The following is a 19,536-nucleotide window of genomic DNA, read 5'->3' as shown; positions in this document are numbered from 1 at the left end:
TTTGTCTCACGATGGCGGTCAAAAGGTTAAAACTGATTAAAAATTCCCGGAATCCAACATTTTAAGAATTCAACATTTTGAGATTCAACATTATGAGAATCCAACATTTTAAGAATTCACCATTATGAGAATTCAACATTTTGAGATTAAACATTATGAGAATCCAACAATTCGAGAATTCAACATTATGTTCCGGAAGGCAAATTCGCTATAACATGCTTGAACGTTGTATAAACAATTAAGCTCAGTACACAATATTTTAGCTTGGTAACTAATTATGTCTACTGATATTTCAAAAAACATACCGTATCACAAGTAAATAATTTTTCCGTGGCCCCTTTTCTCGAGTTAAAATCCGTATAATATCCCTTATTATGCAACGCTTAGACAGGAAACTTTAACCAATAGTGGACAATGATGCACACAATACAATACAATTACGTCTGCCGATTTTTCAATTATATAAATAGTTTTCGAGAAATTGATAGTATTCAAGTTCGTCCGTTGCCGGGCGGCGCTACTCGACGCGACGCGAGTGTACTTATTCTCTGTCAATAGGGAATATTACGTGAAACTCTGCGCAGGGGGCGCCACTACCACAATCCATCACAATCTGAGGATCTACAGTGAAACAAGAAAATCGAAATTTCGTTATCTAACCTCTCTATCACTCTTTCATATTCGAGCGATGAAGTGGCAGATAACTAAATTTCGATTTTCGCGTTACGGGTAGGCCCTTTGCAAACAAACCGCCTGGATGCAACAATGTCATATTTTATTATCTGTGAAAACTTATCAAAAAAACAGTTTAAGGCACAGTATGTTTAAGTTACTCTATGGTTTACGAAACGTGCTAGTGCTGCACTCTGGCGGCAGAACATTTCAGTAATACTCCCTATTGGTCGTACGATTTTGACATTTTAGTTTGGACACTGTTTATTTAAGATAAAAAATTAGCGAGTGTAAAGAGAGCGAAATCGTTTCAAATTCAAGTTGTATAGGGGACGGGCTCAAGGTCACGGCTCACGGACTTCAATTGTAGATCTATTTAGGGTTCACTTTACATTGGACATTTCATAGCCTTAGTATTGAAAACCAGATTAGCTTGAACTGTAGATAGGTCAGCAATAAGTCCGTAACTGTTCGCTATACTTTTTTGGCAATTGGATAGTAAAGGGCATGTAGAAAGGTTTACACTATTTTACGCGTCTTAGTATTCCTTTACCCATGGTTTGTATATTAAACTAGTTATTATTGGACTGTATTAATTGTCTGAGTTTTTTTTTTTTAATCCAATTGACGTATATCTAAGGACGGGCCTTACGGGCAATGAGAATAGAGCCAGTACAGCGGTGTCACGCACACGAATTCAAGCCGTGCTCGATTGATCGCAACTAGTTGCATTAGACTGCGATTGGCTCGAATTCGCGAGTGACACCACCTTAGTGCCCGTAAGGCCCGACTTAGATATATGTCAATGTATTATCCAAATTTCTACCACTTATGGTATATTATACAGTTGGAGCGCTCTTTCGACTCCACGTCGACCGCTTCGGCGTTTCAGTCTCCTGCGCCTGAACTTGTTTCTTCCTCGTAGAGCGTTTATCCTGCACATTGGTGTCCGACTCTACTAAAGGTGTCTGCGCACTCTTCCTCGTGGTCCGTCTGTGCAGTGCGTGGTCGGACGCTGGCAGCGGGGCCTGGACGCTCCTGCGCCGGCTGCGGGTCATGACCGGGCTGGACCGTTCTTCGGCGTTCTGTCGAACTAACCTGTGGAAATGAATAATAGGTTGGTCAGGGTTTTTTTAGAGGAGTAATTTACTCGTTCCTATTTTACTACATTTACAGTACCGGCTAAGAATATATAGACCGCGAGCCAGGAACAATTTCCATGACCGATCGCCTCCCGGCCGAAAACTCATGTAATGGTTAACGGCTAGGTATGATGACCCTCGTGGATGTCAGCTGCCGCTCCGTTGGTGAGCTGAGGAATGGCAGCCACCGAAACACGTAAAACAAAAAAATATTGTCATCGCCTCCCGTTTGATACTTTGTCAATAATAATAATTATAATATTCTTTATTGTGCACAACGAAAACATGATTAAATACAGCAATTAACATAAAATAACTAAGCAACAACAGGCGGTCTTATCGCTAAAAAGCGATCTCTTTCAGATGCTGTTGTTAATTTAAAAAATCGTCAGCCGGTTCTATCGCGGGGGTAAGAGCATCAGCTGGTCGCATGAACATGTAAAAAATAAGCGCTATACATAAAAAGGTATATAAAGATAAATAAAATAAATAAATATTATAGGACATTATTACACAAATTAACTAAGTCCCACAGTAAGCAATTACATAAATTTGATAGCAATAACAAATCATGAAATTTTGCATGTAGCATTTCATCAGGCATTAACGAATGAAAAGCCATCAACGGATTACGCATTTTACACATTACGCATACTTTGCCGCACAAAGTGGTAGGCGCATATTTTTTACATGTTCGTTTTATAGCTGACGGTCTTTCCACCGCGATATAACCGGCTGACAGTTTTTTAAATTTAAAACATCATCTAAACTATCATCTGACAAATTATCAGCCGGGAGGCGATGTCTGACGAAATATGGTCCTGGCCCGCGGTCTAATATCACCTCCATGTTTTTACGGTAGAACTTTTTATAGTATTTTATGCAACAGTTGTATAAGAAGGGTCAAAAAAGGGGAGTGGCGTGAGTTACAATGTGAGCCGGAGCCGAAGGCGTAGGCGAACATTGTAAAGGAATACGCCACGAGCATTTTTTGACCTACTTATACAACGTTGCATACAATATTTTCCTACGAGTCAACAAAAATAAAACTTAATTTAGGTAAACAAAGCAAAAGTATATAGCCAAGACGCGCGAGCATACCTTGTGACGCGCCCGGCCCGCCCCGGGCCGCGGCCGGCCGGTCAGCGACACCTCCTCGTAACTCATGAGGCCCTGGTACTTGCTACTTGCTAAATTAAATTTTTGGACAGTTTTTTCTCGATTTTGGCCACCGTAGCCTACGGAGACTAACAAGCAACGCTAAGCGGTCTTCTTAGTCTATGGGTGTTGCTATATTACGGGTGTCACATGCGTGTTTCTGACTTATGAAGTAATTATTTTTTCTCAAACTTGCTATGAAAAGATGACATGACTTACGTCATATTAGGTCCGGAAATACTACATATCAGGTGGCATGAGTGAAGATGATATGTAAAGGAATTTCATACTGCCTTACACACCTAGGACTGTAAAGCAACCTTTTTATTGTTTTTTAACGTCAAATTGTGACACAACGTCTTGGTATCCAACCATCAACTATCTTCAGTTAGCTTGGTACAGTGATTTGTTGTGCATATTCGTTGCTAAGCAACGGCGGTGGCGCATCGCGCAGGCGCGCGGACTTACGCGCGTCTGGTAGAGTGGCGAGCCGAGTAGGTCGCCACAAAACAAATTGACTAAATGTTTTGTTTTAGTTGCAAGTTTGAGAAAAGCACTATACATATCTCGGCGGGAAACGGGGTTGCCGGCCGCGTATCTCTATCCGGCTTCGCTACGCTCAGCCGTATATATCTACTTGGCCAGCAACCCTACGTTTCCCGGCCTCTATAGTAATGTACTATTACTATGCAACCAAATGAATATTTTGTAAGTTGGAAGCAATGCACTTAGTTTAAAACTGTATTCGTTTTGGTTTTGTTAGGTTGGTAGCCATTAATCGCAGTAACGTTATAGCGATTAAAAGCATAAGAGCTTTTATGAGGAATAGACAATATAGACTTTTCTTGAAACCTTTTATGTAATCGAATATAAGAATATTCGTGTTAATGAATGCATAAATGACAGATAACAGTAGAGGAGTAGGAAAAAATATTTATTAGTAATTTCCACCTCACTACTTTAGGTAGTCTAGTAGTAGTCCTTTGTGCGAGCCATTAGAAAATCTGGTCTCATGTAATGGTTATTTCATAGAGGTTTTTTTAATATATAGTCTGCTTCATTTTTTATTAGCTTTTTAGTAATATGCTGAGTCTCCTATTGTACTATTCACAGTATTCCATTGCACTATTCATCATATATTTCTATAAAGTGACTAGTATATATATATGCAATCTACAAACCAACCTGTATTGTTTATTCTATATATGCTCATGCAAAAAACACAAAGCATACAATATTATTGGCCGGTATTGCAGATAGATTCTGGACCTACCTAACTCAGGACCTACCTAATTCACTTTACGCATATTCCAGTGGAGGCATTACAAAGTAATATAGGTGTAAGATTAAAATTTATCAAAATGTAAATTTTATGTATTCTCGTACAGCTGAGGTCCTCGTGGAAAAAGACAGTTTTCAGCTTTTCTAACGTAATTATTTTATTTTTCACCACAGCAGCTGGTAAAAGCTCTCTTGATTGTTTATAAACTGATGAGAAAGTTGCATTTTATCCACATGTGGGGCAAAGTAATCAGATGCAAACTTAGTGGTTTTCTTATGTTAGCTGGTAGAATTGGCTTTTAAATGATGATTTTGAATGATAAATATTAAACGGCGTTTATTTGGATTTGATTTTGTTTGATATCTTACAGTTGATATTTTCTTCGGGTTGGTGTGGTGAAAAATTATGTGTTTCACTCGGGAAGCAAATTTTGTTTAACCCTCATGCTTTGAAACCCCGCAATGATCAAAATGCCACTTTTTTAATTTTGGAAGCTTTCGCTTGCTCGGCTATTAGCACGAGCGATTAAGCTACATCTTTACCCCTCTACGTAAAACAAATAACTATTTCATCACCCTTGCTCGAAAAACATCCTATTTCATGCAGGTGTACTGAAGGACAAAGAAGGTGAAGGTGCCTATTTTGTTCCCGCGGGAGTTAAGGATTGTGAAAAAGAAAGCTATAACTCCCTAGGGAGTTATAGCTTTTTTCTTTAATTATGTCACTTATTCATACAAACCAAGTAGCATAAATGAGTTTTACTTTTAAAATACTTTATAATTTAATATTTTTGTTTGTTTAAAATGATTTAATTTGATTAATTTAACAGCCGTTTAAAATATTTTTACATCATTTTCAATCGTGGCTGAATATCGAATAGGTCTGTGCCTTCGTTGCCTAACCTGTCAAGAAATTACAAAATGGCGGACGAATGTTTGATATGTCACCGTATTTAAGATAATTCGCATAAAATTTTGTTTTTTCTTCGCAAGTGTGATGAAAAACATTGTGTGTAACTCCGGGGGTAAGAATATTGCAAACTCGGGTCTTTAATTCCCACCCTCGCTTCCAAAGTTTCACTTACCCCCCTCGTGTACGTGTACACAATGTACTATAGAACTGACCTAGACTTCCTGGCCGAAGCTTGTTTCGGCGTAGCTGTATTCTCCTTATCATCGGCCGGCAACGGCGCTATTCCTGGCTCCCCTGCTTCCGTCTCTTTCCCACAGCTGGTGTAAGAAGTGGGGCTGGAAGAATCGTCGTGGAACAGCACGGTCTTGAGCTTGTCCGGCTTGTTGCTGCCGGCGCCGCGCTGCTTGAGGATGCTGCGCGCCGGCGTGGCCTGCAGGTCCACCGGAGCTAGGGTCGGGGTTTGCTGGAATTCCAAACAGTACTCAAACATAGTTTCATTAAAATTTATATGAATCAAGGCATTTAAGCAACACAAATGCCACAAATGAGAGTTAAAGTCTGACGCTCGCACTTGACGACTGAAACGCCTCTAACAAAATGATAATGTAATTTGACGTCACATTACATTAGTCCGTCCTAAATGTATGGAAGATCCAGAAAATTGTTATTTTGACCGTGAAATATTGCGTTTATGCATATAGTTGTTGCACAATTTATTTTTCAATAACATTTAAGGAATCGAATGGTATAATTTTCCTTTTTTATATTTAAAAGAAAAAAAAAAATCTTTGAAATCTTGTATTTTTTTATAACCTCAATATTAAATTCCAAATTTTTTTATAATTAATGGCCCATTTTCTATCCCTTAAGCTACATAAATTTTGTTATAATATTCAACATGTGTCAAGTACCATATTGAAAAAGATATGAGGCGATTCACAACAGAACCAGATGATCAACATACAAGTTGTTGACAGTAGAACCCTCTGAAGTAAAAAGTAATCTACCATCGCCCACTGTTTACTTTCCATCAGTGGACCTTATTACAAAAGGCATAAGGTCCACCGATGGACAAGTGTTGCTGTTGGTACCACAGTATGCAGCCAGTATATATACAAATTTATACCTTACTCTCGTAATAACTTATGATGTTTGTAACTGATTATTTGAGAGTGTTTTAGGTCTATCTGCTTAATCACAGAATGAGTAATAGTACTATCATACAGAAAATAAACTTCCAACAAAACCGAAGTTTGACAGCGATTCAGAGACGAATCAAGCTGTCCCTTTCTAATGTATGGCACTATCCCTTTCGGCTATTTAGGGTTGTCAAAATTCAAGTCATTATCTTATCTATGGTCGTGCACGCATAGGGACGTCAAGTTGTGCCAAACCTAATAATTGCTCGGAGCAATGCTGGGCCGAACGGAGCCGAAAATGCCCGAATGCTACAGTTTCACCCCCTAGCTTAATTAAGAATGTTTTCAATTGGATCAATTCTTAAAAATCTAACAACACAAGCTAGCTGTTATAAACAACTTACCATGAGAGGAGATACACCGTCGATGTTCATATTTTTGCTCATCAACGAAGCTCGCAGCATGGCGAACGACGTAGAGTTCTGAAAAACATACGTCAAAAACTTACGTATGATACTAGCTTTTCTAATAAACTGCTAAAATATCTCGTAATTGTAATACTGAATGCCATCAAAAACATAACTAGTTAAAAATAACCGTCAAAAGTTTTGAGTTTCTTGTAATACTAAGTCGGTTAATTTATTCAGTCCCTGCTTAAGGGACCTTCTCGCTTAAGTCGTTACGTAATTAGCTAACCTAACAACATCTTATAGTGACCATATCAATATTAAAAATCTTTTGTTTTAAATAAATAGATTGACTTGGCAATCGCACTTAACAATCTAATATAATATAGAGAGAGATACATTGTGTTTTCATGCGATGACCAAGTCATTTTGTTTATTTAAAACAAAAGATTTGTAATATTGATATGGTCACTATGAGATGTTGTTTAAACATCCACAAAAACGGTAAAATTAACCGTGGCTACAAAATTTTCAAATTTATTTCAAATTCTCTTTGTCAAAGGTTAGATTTGACCTGCGCGTCATCGTGGATGACACAAACTATAATATAGGCTTGATGAATAACGCCATAAATCATTATATAATTTGCTGAAATTCGTATTACCTTAGACACAGACTTCTTGGCCTCGCTGGACAGCACAGTCTTCAGCAAGCTCGCCTTGTCGCTCGGCGTGGCCGGCGCCGGAGAGTCTCGCTTTATCGGAGAGCTGATTCTGAAGAAACCAGCTTCAAACGTCTTGGTTTCTGGGGACGCTGCTGGCTCAGACTTCTCTGATTCCGGTATTTCGGATTGAGATTCTTGGACTTTCTTTGCTTTTCTTGCGGCTGAAAAGGCGGACAAAAAATGTAGGTGTATGCTTAAGGCCCAGCTATACAAATAAAAAATCCAAAATATGCCAGTGAAATTGGGACCTATGGTATAGAAGAAATAGAGTTGATTTTGTTTTGTTTGGAACCGGAACTAATCAAATTACCTGGCTGAATCAACTTTTATTTGTCAGCAAAATTTGACCTACTTTGACTAAAAGTGATAAAACAAAATATTCGGATTTTATGTAATTATTTTTCCTTATTATATAAAAACAGATAAACAAAGCTACGTAATGCAATATTTTTTATCATGATTTGATGTTTTGTAACTTGTTTAAGAGAAAGTGACCCAGAGGACAATGCTGTTCCACACTTTTGTATAAAAATAAGGGTTCGTCCACTGGGTCACCCTATTTTTTTTATAAAATCTTGACGTATTTTGATTTCTAACGGATCATAAATATTAAGGATCTTGTTTCATTTTGGCCATGTTAAAACTTACAAGAGTTGGAATAATAATAATTAAGGGCAATTTTTGCAAACGACAAGAAAAAGTTGATTCACCCTTCTACTACAGCTAGAACCGCAAGTCTTAGAGCCCGTTCCCACTAGCCGGATGTCGGGTCCGGATTTTAATTGGATGTCCAAGTAGCAGGACATTTCATATGCCACACTTGCCTGACACCGATTGGCCTGCAACTGGGACATACGATTGAAATCCGGGCCCAACATTCGATAAGTGGGAATGCATGGCGAAAATTTCTGCTATAAGGTAAGACAATCGTTTTGAGATCTGATTGATAATGATGACCTTGTTTATATTTGTATGTTTAAGCTGCAACACACTCGATATCTATATAAAACCCATTAAAAGAAGCCTTCCAGAGAGTCCAGTTTTTTAGCAACTTAATGACAAAAATTTGTCCTGCCTACTGGTTTTAACGGGCACGACTGCCAACCGGCATTCCTATATATTTCGTACATAAGTTCCGACAATTTCATTACTACGAGTTGGGGTTCCTTCGTATTGAATACCACAAGCTATTACGACCCTTTTGTCCGGGTCTGCCTTAAACGTAGTCTGACTAATTCGCGTTATGACAAAACTTCATTTGAAATTCGCTATTCGTCTAAATCGCTATTGACCTAATACTTATATTACTTATTTCGCAATATGTCCCAAACGCAGTAAGCCTAAGTAGCTGTTTGTCCATTTCGCGATACGCCTAATTACCAGTGAGTAGCTCGAACTACGCCCTAAACGCGTTTGTTCCGCGTAGCGAAATTCTTAGTCGCCCCCCAAAGTGTAATGTTTTTAGGGAAGTCACAATTAGTCAGGTTAATAGCCTAAGGTTAGGTTCGTTAGGTAGCTTCAGATGCCCGGAGGGCAAACTACCCAGAAATAGGAGCCCCGCTTTGCGGGGCTCCGTCTAGTTACGTTTAAGAGCCCTTAATCCTTGGAGCGTTCTCCGATTTCACGAAATAACGCTCGATAGATGGCGTTGGCGCTCGGTACGCGAGCGCCGGCAACGCGACGCGCGTTTCAATGCAGACTAGAATAATCTTGATAGTTTTCAATATAATTTCAAGCAACATTAATTTTAGTGTTATATGATATCATATGGGCACTCTTTATTTTATTTTATATGCACAGTAGTTTTTTTTATGTACACTACTACTAAGTGTACAGACTACAGAGTGTACTATAACCCTTGCTCTTTATTCTGTCTCTTTCACACCAATGGAAAATGAAGAAGTTAGTAAATGACTGCAGGTATAAATAAAGTATATTAGTGCAATAGAGAGACAGATAGTGTTTCGTTGTCGTATCGTAAACGATTGGCATGTTGGCCACACACTTGCTTGGTGCCTAGCCAAAATACCAATCGTTTGCGTATATTAGTGCGATAGAGAGACAGTAGTGTTTCGTTGTCGTATCGTAAACGATTGGCATGTTGGCTACGCACCCATGATACCTAGCCAAGAAGCCAATCGATTGCGTATATTAGTGCGATAGAGAGACAGATAGTGTTTCCTTGTCGTATCGTAAACGTTTGGCATGTTGGCTACGCACCCATGCTGCCCAGCCAAGATGCCAATCGTTTGTGCATATTAGTACGAGAGAGAGACAGATAGTGTTTCGTTGTCGTATCGATTGGCATGGTGGCTACGCACCCATGCTGCCTAGTCAAGATGCCAATCGTTTGCGCACATTAGTGCTATAGAGTTTCAGTGTTATTTGAAATCACGTTAGGGTTTGTATTATTATTTATGACCCGAATGAAGTCCATCCAGGTTCTTATGACGAAGTCAGGAGTTGGTCACCAGAACTCCTAATCTACTCATTATAATTCCATCGTGCTTGGGCTCAAAATATTTGCCCTGACGAACACCATCGATCTAGATGAGGTCCAGGGTCTCATGACGGAGTCAGGAGTTGGTCACCAGAACTCCCCAGAACTCCTAATCTACTCATCATAACTCCATCGAGTTTGGGCTCAATAGATTTACCCTGATGAGCACCATCAATCTAGATGAAGTCCAGGGTCTCATGATGGAGTCAGGAGTAGGTCACTAGAACTCCTAATCTACTCATTATAATTCCATCGTATTTGGGCTCAATAGATTTGCCCTGACGAGTACCATCGATCTAAATGAAGTCCAGGGTCTCATGATGGAGTCAGGAGTTGGTCACCAGAACTCCTAATCTACTCATTATAATTCCATCGTGTTTGGGCTCAAAAGATTTGCCCTGACGAGTAACATCGCTCTAGATGAAGTCCAGGGTCTCATGATGGAGTCAGGAGTTGGTCACCATAATTCCTAATCTACTCATCATAACTCCATCGTGTTTGGGCTCAATAGATTTGCCCTCACGAGCACCATCAATCTAGATGATTTTCAGGGTCTCATGATGGAGTCTGGAGTTGGTCACTAGAACTCCTAATCTACTCATTATAATTCCATCGTGTTTCGGCTCAAAAGATTTGCCCTGACGAGTACCATGGATCTAGATGAAGTCCAGGGGCTCATGATGGAGTCAGGACAAGCACCATCAAATTACCATTATGATGAATAGATTAGGAGTTCTGGTGACCAACTCCTGAGTCCATCATGAGACCCTCGACTTAATCTAGATCGATGGTACTCGTCAGGGCAAATCTTTTGAGCCCAAGCACGATGGAGTTATGATGAATAGACTAGAAGTTCTGGTGACCAACTCCTGAGTCCATCATGAGACCCTGGACCTGATCTAGATTGATGGTGCTCGTCAGGGCAACTCTATTGAGCCCAAACACGATGGAGTTATGATGAGTAGATTAGGAGTTCTGGTGACCAACTCCTGACTCCATCATGAGACCCTGGAACTCATCTAGGTCCATGGTGCTCGTCATGGCAAATCTCATGAGCCCAAACACGTTGGAATTATAATGAGTAGATTAGGTGTTCTAGTGACCAACTCCTGACTCCATCATGAGACCCTGGACTTTATCTAGATTGATGATGCTCGTCAGGGCAAATCTATTGAGCCCAAACACGATGAGGTTATGATGAGTAGTTTAGGAGTTCTGGTGACCAACTCCTGACTCCATCATGAGACCCTGGACCTCATCTAGATCGATGGTGTTCATCAGGGCAAATCTATTGAGCCCAAACACGATGGAGTTATGATGAGTAGATTAGGAGTTCTGGTGACCAACTCCTGACTCCATCATAAGACCGTGGACCTCATCTAGATCGATGGTGTTCGACAGGGCAAATCTATTGAGCCCAAACACGATGGAGTTATGATGAGTAGATTAGGAGTTCTAATGACCACCTCCTGACTCAATCATAAGACCCTGGACCTCATCTAGATCGATGGTGTTCGTCAGGGCAAATCTATTGAGCCCAAACACGATGGAGTTATGATGAGTAGATTAGGAGTTCTAATGACCAACTCCTAACTCAATCATGAGACCCTGGACCTCATCTAGATTGATGGTGCTCGTCAGGGCAACTCTATTGAGCCCAAACACGATGAGGTTATGATGAGTAGATTAGGAGTTCTGGTGACCAACTCCTGACTCCATCATGAGACCCTGGGCCTCATCTAGATCTATGGTGCTCGTCAGGGCAAATCTTTTGAGCCCAAACATGATGGAATTATAATGAGTAGATTAGGAGTTCTAGTGACCAACTCCTGACTCCATCATGAGACCCTGGACTTTATCTAGATTGATGGTGCTCGTCAGGGCAAATCTATTGAGCCCAAACACGATGGCGTTATGATAAGTAGATTAAGAGTCCTGGTGACCAACTCCTGACTCCATTATGAGACCCTGGACCTCATCTAGATCGATGGTGTTCGTCAGGGCAAATCTTTTGAGCCCAAACACGATGGGATTATAATGAGTAGATTAGGAGTTCTGGTGACCAACTCCTGACTCCATCATGAGAACTTGGACTTCATCCGGGTCAAAAATAATAATGCAAATGCAAACCCTAACGTAATTTCAAGTAAAAATGCGTTTTTCAGAAAATCGCAGCCAAATAACACTAGACACTACTCATAGTGTTGTGTTCCTGCCGGTGAGTAAGGTTGCCAGAGCTCAACGAGGGGCGGGAGGGGGTTAGAGTCGGCAACGCGCATGTAACTCCTCTGGAGTTGCAGGCGTACATAGGCTACGGATACTGCTTACCATCAGGCGGGCCGTAAGCTTGTTTGCCACCGACGTAGTATAAAAAAAAGGACCACTGAAAATCCATCAATAAGCGAGAGTCTGTTAAGCATAGTGTAAAAAATGAACTATTATTAAGATTTTCTAATCGCAGTATATAGCACTTCTCGGAACTCCGTAGCTGATTACGATCGCAACGAATGCCTGACAATCGAGCACAGGTCCGTCCTCTAAGCGCGCTCCGCGCGGACTGAGAGCGGGGCGTCGCTGCTGCGTGATTTATACGTGTTTTAAAAAAATATAAATTTACGGCAATGTAGGTCCCATAGTTATGATTTTTTTTTTATAGGTTAACATAAAGTTACAGTTTGCTATAATATTATTTTTAAAGCAAAATATGCGTACAATTTGCGGAAAAAAAATATAATAAAACCCTGTTTTCGCCAAAAAAATGAAGAAAACTCGGAAGGTATTTTATCAGTTTTTTCAAATGAATCTTCGATTGTTAATCATTCCAGCCCCTCGTACGAGATATGTTGAATCAAATTGTAGTCATTCATGTACCAAATGATTCTTGTTTACAGCAAAATTGAGAAACGAAACGCCACATCTCACTGCAAAATTTGGAAAAGACTCCCAAAAAAACTCATTAAAAAAGAGGTTTAAAAGAGAAAATGAAAATTTGAACTGTTGGAGCCGCTAGTTTAGGAAACGATTATTTAAGTACGTTACCAGTTTTTGAATAAATACTAATAGTTACGTCGTAATCTTGAATGAAAAAGGAAGCATTTTACAAAATACGCTCGTCTGTAGGAATAAGGACTCTTAAGAGGGAATGTTCTTGGAAAAAAAATTATTATAAAAAAATCTATTATAGGAGAAGTAACACTAGATTCGCTTTTGGATACAAACTTAATACATAAGTTTAAGTCTCTCTGTACCAGATTCGCTTTTGGACAATAATGCAAGAGGCCTAAGTCTTCTTGTGCCATATTCGCATTTGGACAAAAACTCATTAGGCCTAAGTCTCAGTGCGACTATTTCTCGGTTGGTCTAGGCATAACGCGAATTAGTCAGACTACGTTTTAGGCAGACCCAGACAAAAGGATTACGACTAGGCCACAGCATTCCAATAGTCACGATCTAAAGCATGTAAGTAATCTTACCAGCGATCATCTCTCTAAGTCGACTCGGCCCTCCAGTGGGCTTGGCAGCTTTCTTGGCCGCCGGCTTGGCTACAACTTTCTTGGGCTCTGGCTTCTGTTCTTCAATCCAGTCCCGTAGCCGTAACTCTTCGAGGTTCTTGAAGCGCATGTCTACGTTTTCCACCTGTGTAGAATTTAATTGTTGATAAACAAACGCCAATATTACCCCAACATAGCACAGAGGTGAAAGCCTATTGGCTATGTGTGAAGTTGGTGGAGGGGAAATGCAAGCGACGCCAAAGCATAAGTGGTGAAAATGTCAACTTTCATGAGACAACGTCTTCACACTATTTGTCAGCTTCCAGCTGTCTAGAGTGGCGCCACAGTCATGCACGAAGGGAATACTGTCCACGTTTTCAGGTCTGAGGTTAAGAGTAGAACTGGTGGTAGTTTTTTCTTGACATTAAGAATGAATTAATATAAAACCAAGGCAAAAGTCACAGTCAAACGTGCATCTATGATATCTGAAATTTCCGCCCGCTTCGTCCCATACTGCTGCAGCACTAGCTCCTGGACACCTCACCTGCATGAACACCATGTCCCAGAAGCCGTGCAGGTCGGCCGGGGTGACGAGCGATTCTCCGGGTATGGGGCGCGCGCACTGCTCCACCAGCCTCGCGAACTGCTGGAACTTCTGCGACATTAGCAGCCGCGCCTGCCCTACTGCTGTCAACACTAGCTCCTGTAATAAAAAGCCTACTTAGTGTTTTTTTTTTACCACTGTGCAAGCAAACAAGCATACGGCTTGGTAAGCAGTCACCATAGCCTATGGACGCCTGCAACTCCAGAGGTGATACATGCACGTTGCCGACCCTTTAAAAACCTGTTCACTCCTCTTTTGAAGAACCCCATATTGTAGACCCTCGGGAAAACCTCGGCAAGGCACAGTTTTGTAAGAGTGTAGCCCTGCTAGCTACAAATGTGCTGGATGTGCAAATTGCAGAAAGATACATCAAGCTTTGGAAAAAAATTACAGGACGTAAAGGAAGTCTTTTTGGAAAGTTTGCGAGTTAAGTTTTGCTTGAGTGGTAAAGATTTCAAAGCTTATTTAAAGCTAATTTCTCTTAGCCTTTTTGTGAATCACCCGAGGTCTAACTCAAAACACTAAGTAAATAGTTTTTATATTATTAATTATTATTAGTGTTTTCAGTTCAGGTCTCGTATATTTGTTTATATGAGGTCCCTATATTTGACAAAGTCACACATGCTATTTTTCTGAAGTAAATGACCATGTCAAGAGTTTCTATAAATAACTAATAGTAGTAATAGTAGTGTAATATAGTAGTACATTCCTCCTGTTTTTTAAAAAGCTTTAAATTTAATTACAATTTATATAATTACATATACGTTTAATTCTATGACACACATGAAGATTTTTCCAATATTGCCAGAAAGCACCATCTACCCTATCCGCAACTGTGGCTAAGGGACTGCGAGATATATTTGAGATAAGTTTGAGAGTAATCACAAACCTGAATTGGCTCCGGCAGTACAGTCTGAGCCAAGATCTGGTCCCAAGTCTCGCACATGGCAGTAATGCGAGTGATCTCACAGTTCAGCTGTTGACTGAAGTATTTCACGCTTTGCATGTTGCTGTTATCCTCATCCAACAGTCCTGGTGTGATTAATTAAACTTATAATAGGCATATACTGAACAATGTTCACCAGTTTAACCATTTGACCGCCAAAGACGTCAACTGACTCGTGCGTCCACAGCCCAATAACAACCTTCATGCATGCAAGGTTTACGGAGATGCGCCGAGCACGGTCGGCCGTGGCGTTCAAAGGGTTAATAGGATTCCAGGATTTTATTCAAGAAATAAGAAGTTAAATTAATTAGCCGGGTCCACACAGAGCGAGAAGACAAATGTAGATGTGCCTCTTTTTGCCGTGCCGGTTTGTACGCGAGGAGATTGCCTAGTGCGTCTGCTTGCTCTGTGTGGACCGGGCTATTGGCGGCATTTATATAAGTGAACTGACAGCAAATGAAAATTCAGAATACCAAATCTAGTATTAGTGTCAAACTTACTTAGCAGATTTTTTTACAAAACAGCTAAATTCATAAATCATTAACTATACTCAAGGTTTCTAAAGGGGCCAAACTCAATGGTGTCCTCTTATTTGGTGCAAAGTTACAATGTCCACCTTCAGGTCTCATCATTAGATCATCCCTGTTACATAATACAGAATACACTCTAATTTATAGTAACTCTCTTTAAAGAAAGTGATAAAGCAAACCAACTAAACTAAAGCTTGTAAAAACAATACCTTCTTTTAGTTTTTTCATTCTCTCTTTCCTGGCATTATCCTTTCCTCGTGACATTGTGACACATGGGCTGATATTCTTTGCCACCTCTGCAATCTGTTCTGGAGTCAGCGGCATATCAAGTGCCTTGGGAGAACGAAGCTTTTCTTCCGAACTAGACTCACTCTTAGGGACCTTATTTTTGGGAGTACTTAGTTCATCTTGTGATGAAATTGATGCTGTGCCTTGGGACATTAAGGTATCTTCTGAGTCTTGGGACATTGAGGTATGTTGTGAGTCTTGGGACATTAAGGCATCTTGCGAGTCTTTGACATAGATGCAGGATGACATAGATGCAGTCTCTTGTAATTCACAAGCTGAATCCTGGGAGGTAGAGGCTTGCACCACTGGCACTGGTTTTTTTGATTTTTGTAGGCTTGGCCTACTTCTTTGTTCACTGGGCAGTTCCATATCACTGCTAGATGAACTGCTTTGGAACATCTTTTGTTTTAGCGGTGGTGGTTTTACTAGCATTTTAGCTTTGGTTTTTTCATTTGGCTTTTTCTTGTTATCTACTATTGATTTTTTTGCAACTGGTTCGGCTCTTGTAGTTTGAGTAGTTTTGGTCTCTTTATGCAAATTTTTGGGTAGCACAGGTTCAAAAGTTATGTTATGTTTTGGGTTCCTGGCTTTTTTTTTGTTTACAGGTGCCAGAGTAGGAGCTTCAGTCTTTAAGAAGATAGAAGGTTTAAAAGTAGCATTACTTGGTGCAAAGGATTTTGATTGTGCATTCAAGGGCTTTGATTCAGTTTTTTGTCGAGCTTGGGACCTCGTGACTCGTCCTGAAGTGCTCGGCATAGGCTTAGGGGGAGGTGGTGGAGGTCCAAATGTCCTTCTCTGAGAAACTGCAGCAACAAACGGCTTTTTTTTCTGTCTTGCAGTCTCCTTTTTCTTCTTGTCCTTCTCTTCTTTCCATTTCTCCAACTGCTGTTTTCTGTGCAGTGTTTTCTGCTGGGCATCGGAAAGATTTGATGCCTTGGGGCTCTCACATCTTGTGATATTTCTGATTCTGTCAAAGACAGACAAGCGACTGCTCTTTCTATTCTTGATATTAGTCTGCAATCTCTTTTGGACCTGCAATCAAGTTCAGTCAGTTTTTAAACTATCAAGAGAAATAGTAATCAAAACTTACTTACTGATGCAAACATACTTTAGATCTGAACTTTGTGTATCTAATAAAAATATGTAATCAATTATATTTATACTTAATTCGCAAATCTTCACGTATTGGTTAACGAATAAGTGTTCGAAAATAACACAAAGTTCAGACGAGTAAATGGGCCTTGTTCACCTACCGCATGCATTTTAATGTTTTAAGAATACTGGGGGACACAACACAAACAACACATATTAAATGTTAGACAGTACCCCTCCCGCTACGCTCACAAACTGCGCAGGCCTTATTTTGTGACTCTTCTTCGCTGTAGGTTGCTGCTTCAGTAGAGCTACTAAGTCGAAGCTTGTATCTAAAAACCAAATAACAAACGGATTTGACAAGGCTATTCAATCTATTACAAACTCACGAATGCGAAGAAGTAAAATATTCAAGAATTGATTTCATAACTTACCCATTCCTGACCTGAAAAAAACTAAAACAAAATTAGAATTGAAACAAAGTAACAAACAACCTCAACCTCATCTATCAAATTTTTGAAATAACTGGCTTAACTGCATTCACCGTCAAACAATATAAAAAATCAAAAGCATAGACAATTTCAAGGCCAGTCCAGACGAGATGATCAAATCGACCGATTTGATTAGAAAATAAATTGGTGTCAATCTCATCTTGTGTCGAATCGAATTGGCGAGCCAAATTGCAGTTCGCGTCCACATAACCTAATTTGATCAGACAATTTAAGAGCTAATATAATTTAAGGGTTTTGGGGTGTAAGGGGTTCAAATAACATCTTGCGAATCCTAGCCAACCTCTCCTGCTCGTGGTGCACCCTGCTGGACTACTAAACTAATACTACAAACCTGTCAATTATTATGCAAATGTCGGATAAAGTTTTGGGTACTATGGCTAGGGCGTCGCTGCATAACGACGCGCAGGCTCATCGCCCTACACCTGCGACAAGTGGACTAGGGCTACCGTGTCAAGTACGGGCACGGTTAAAGACGCAAGTACCTAAAGTGAAACTCTGCTTTGCCACCTGGAATATAGGTTCTCTAACAGGCCGCTGCCGAAAACTAGCAGACGTGCTGATGAAACGCAGGGTGCATGCAGCATTCCTACAAGAGACTCGTTGGAAGGGGAACAAGTCACGTGAGATCGGTCAGGGATACAAGCTGATTTACAGCGGGTCTCCTTCAGGGAAGAATGGCGTAGCGGCAGTACTGTCTAAAGAGTTCCAGAAAGGTCCCCTTGAAGTTGATAGGTTGAGCGATCGACTCATTCGGGTGAAGCTACTGATAGAAGGTGCTGTCACACATCTTATAGGTGCTTATACTCCCCAAGTCGGTTGCCAGCAATCAGAGAAAGAGGCCTTCTGGGATAAGTTCGAAGACGTCCTGCGCTGCATTCCAAATTCAGAGAGCATAATCGTGTGTGGAGACTTGAACGGGCATGTAGGTGACGACTCACGGGGGTTTGAACGTGTCCACGGGGGCTACGGCTATGATCGTGCAAACGCAGAGGGAAATTCAATTCTTAGGACCTGTCTTGTATCAGATCTAGCAGTCGTGAACACTTTCTTACAAAAGAAACCTGAGCACCTCATAACCTACAATACAAGAGTGGGTCACACTCCACCCAGATAGACTACCTCATAAGAAGGAGCCAAATCGCCAAAGTGTCTAACTGCGAAACTCGAAAGCCTCACATCGCAACACCGCATCCTTGTCATGGACATATTGATAATACCGAAGAAGAAAGTACCCGAGCGACGTAGGCCCAGAACTAAGTGGTGGCTGCTATATGGACCAAAAGGGGATGAATTCCACTAGGCCGCTCTAACTTTAGATTTACGCCCAAGCGAGGAAGAGTCCGCTAATAGTCAGTGCTCTAAGATTCAGTCAGCAGTCAGCGCACTGGGTAAACGGGTGCTCGGCACTTCCAAGGAAGGCCGCGTCATCGACAAGGAGACGTGGTGGTGGAATGACAGTGCAGGAGGCAGTTCGAGAGAAGAAGACACTTTTTAAAAAGTGGCAAGAGACCGAATCCCCTGAAGACCGCGAATCGTATAAAGCAGCCAAATGTGCCGCAAAACGAGCCGTTGCCAAAGCCCGGCAAGACCAATTGTCACCATTGTATGACGTATTGGAGACCAAAGAGGGCCAAAAATCCATCTTTCGCTTGGCAAAGGCCCGGGAGAAGTCAACACAAGACATAACCAAATGTCTATGTATTACTGACTCCAACGGCACTTTGGTTTGCGACGTATTCCAAGTAAAGGATAGGTGGCGTAGCTACTAGCTACTTTAACGAGTTGCTGAACACGCAACACGCAAATGTCTCTCCTCCAGAACTGCCCCCTAATCTTGTTGCCCCTATTAAACCAGACGAGGTACAAAATTGTCTTCGCAACCGGAAGGCCGTGGGTCCTGACGACATACTAATCCACGTGCTAACGGGTCCGATGTTGGGCCCGACGTCTGCCCGTCTGCCCTGAGCAAGAGTCGTTTTCCCATTCACGAAATAACAGCACATCGTTTACAATACTGGGATGGTAAAAAATAATTCAAACATTTTTGGCAATTAGAGACAAAGATGACAATAGCTCAAATTCTCGACTCGATTGTCCGAGTGGTCTGATGCCACGCTAGCAACATTGCAAGCCCCTA

The 19,536-nt window shown here is 40.8% G+C and overlaps 1 protein-coding gene and 1 pseudogene across 2 annotated transcripts; one reads left to right on the top strand and one right to left on the bottom strand.

Moving 5' to 3' along the window:
• Positions 1–502: 502 nt before the first annotated feature.
• On the bottom strand, positions 503–17,605 carry LOC133523306 (disks large-associated protein 5). 2 transcript variants are annotated; one of them, XM_061858811.1, is made up of 10 exons: positions 17,322–17,605; positions 17,122–17,219; positions 15,717–16,827; positions 14,921–15,063; positions 13,972–14,130; positions 13,410–13,572; positions 7,377–7,597; positions 6,710–6,787; positions 5,379–5,629; positions 503–1,770 (listed from the first exon to the last, which is right to left on the bottom strand). In XM_061858811.1, the coding sequence occupies exons 1-10, from the start codon at positions 17,323–17,325 to the stop codon at positions 1,512–1,514; spliced, it is 2,487 nt and encodes an 828-aa protein (XP_061714795.1). In that variant the 5' UTR covers positions 17,326–17,605; the 3' UTR covers positions 503–1,511. The 2 variants fall into 2 exon arrangements, with proteins under 2 accessions (XP_061714795.1, XP_061714796.1); XM_061858812.1 differs by lacking the exons at positions 17,122–17,219; positions 17,322–17,605 and adding an exon at positions 17,049–17,108.
• A 118-nt stretch (positions 17,606–17,723) lies between these two features.
• Positions 17,724–19,428, top strand: LOC133523303 (uncharacterized; annotated as a pseudogene).
• The last annotated feature ends 108 nt before the right edge of the window (positions 19,429–19,536 follow it).

Source organism: Cydia pomonella, chromosome 12, assembly GCF_033807575.1.
Source record: "Cydia pomonella isolate Wapato2018A chromosome 12, ilCydPomo1, whole genome shotgun sequence".
NCBI lineage: Eukaryota > Metazoa > Arthropoda > Insecta > Lepidoptera > Tortricidae > Cydia > Cydia pomonella.
Note: the sequence above shows the minus strand (reverse complement) of the source record. Positions and strands in the feature narration are given on the sequence as shown.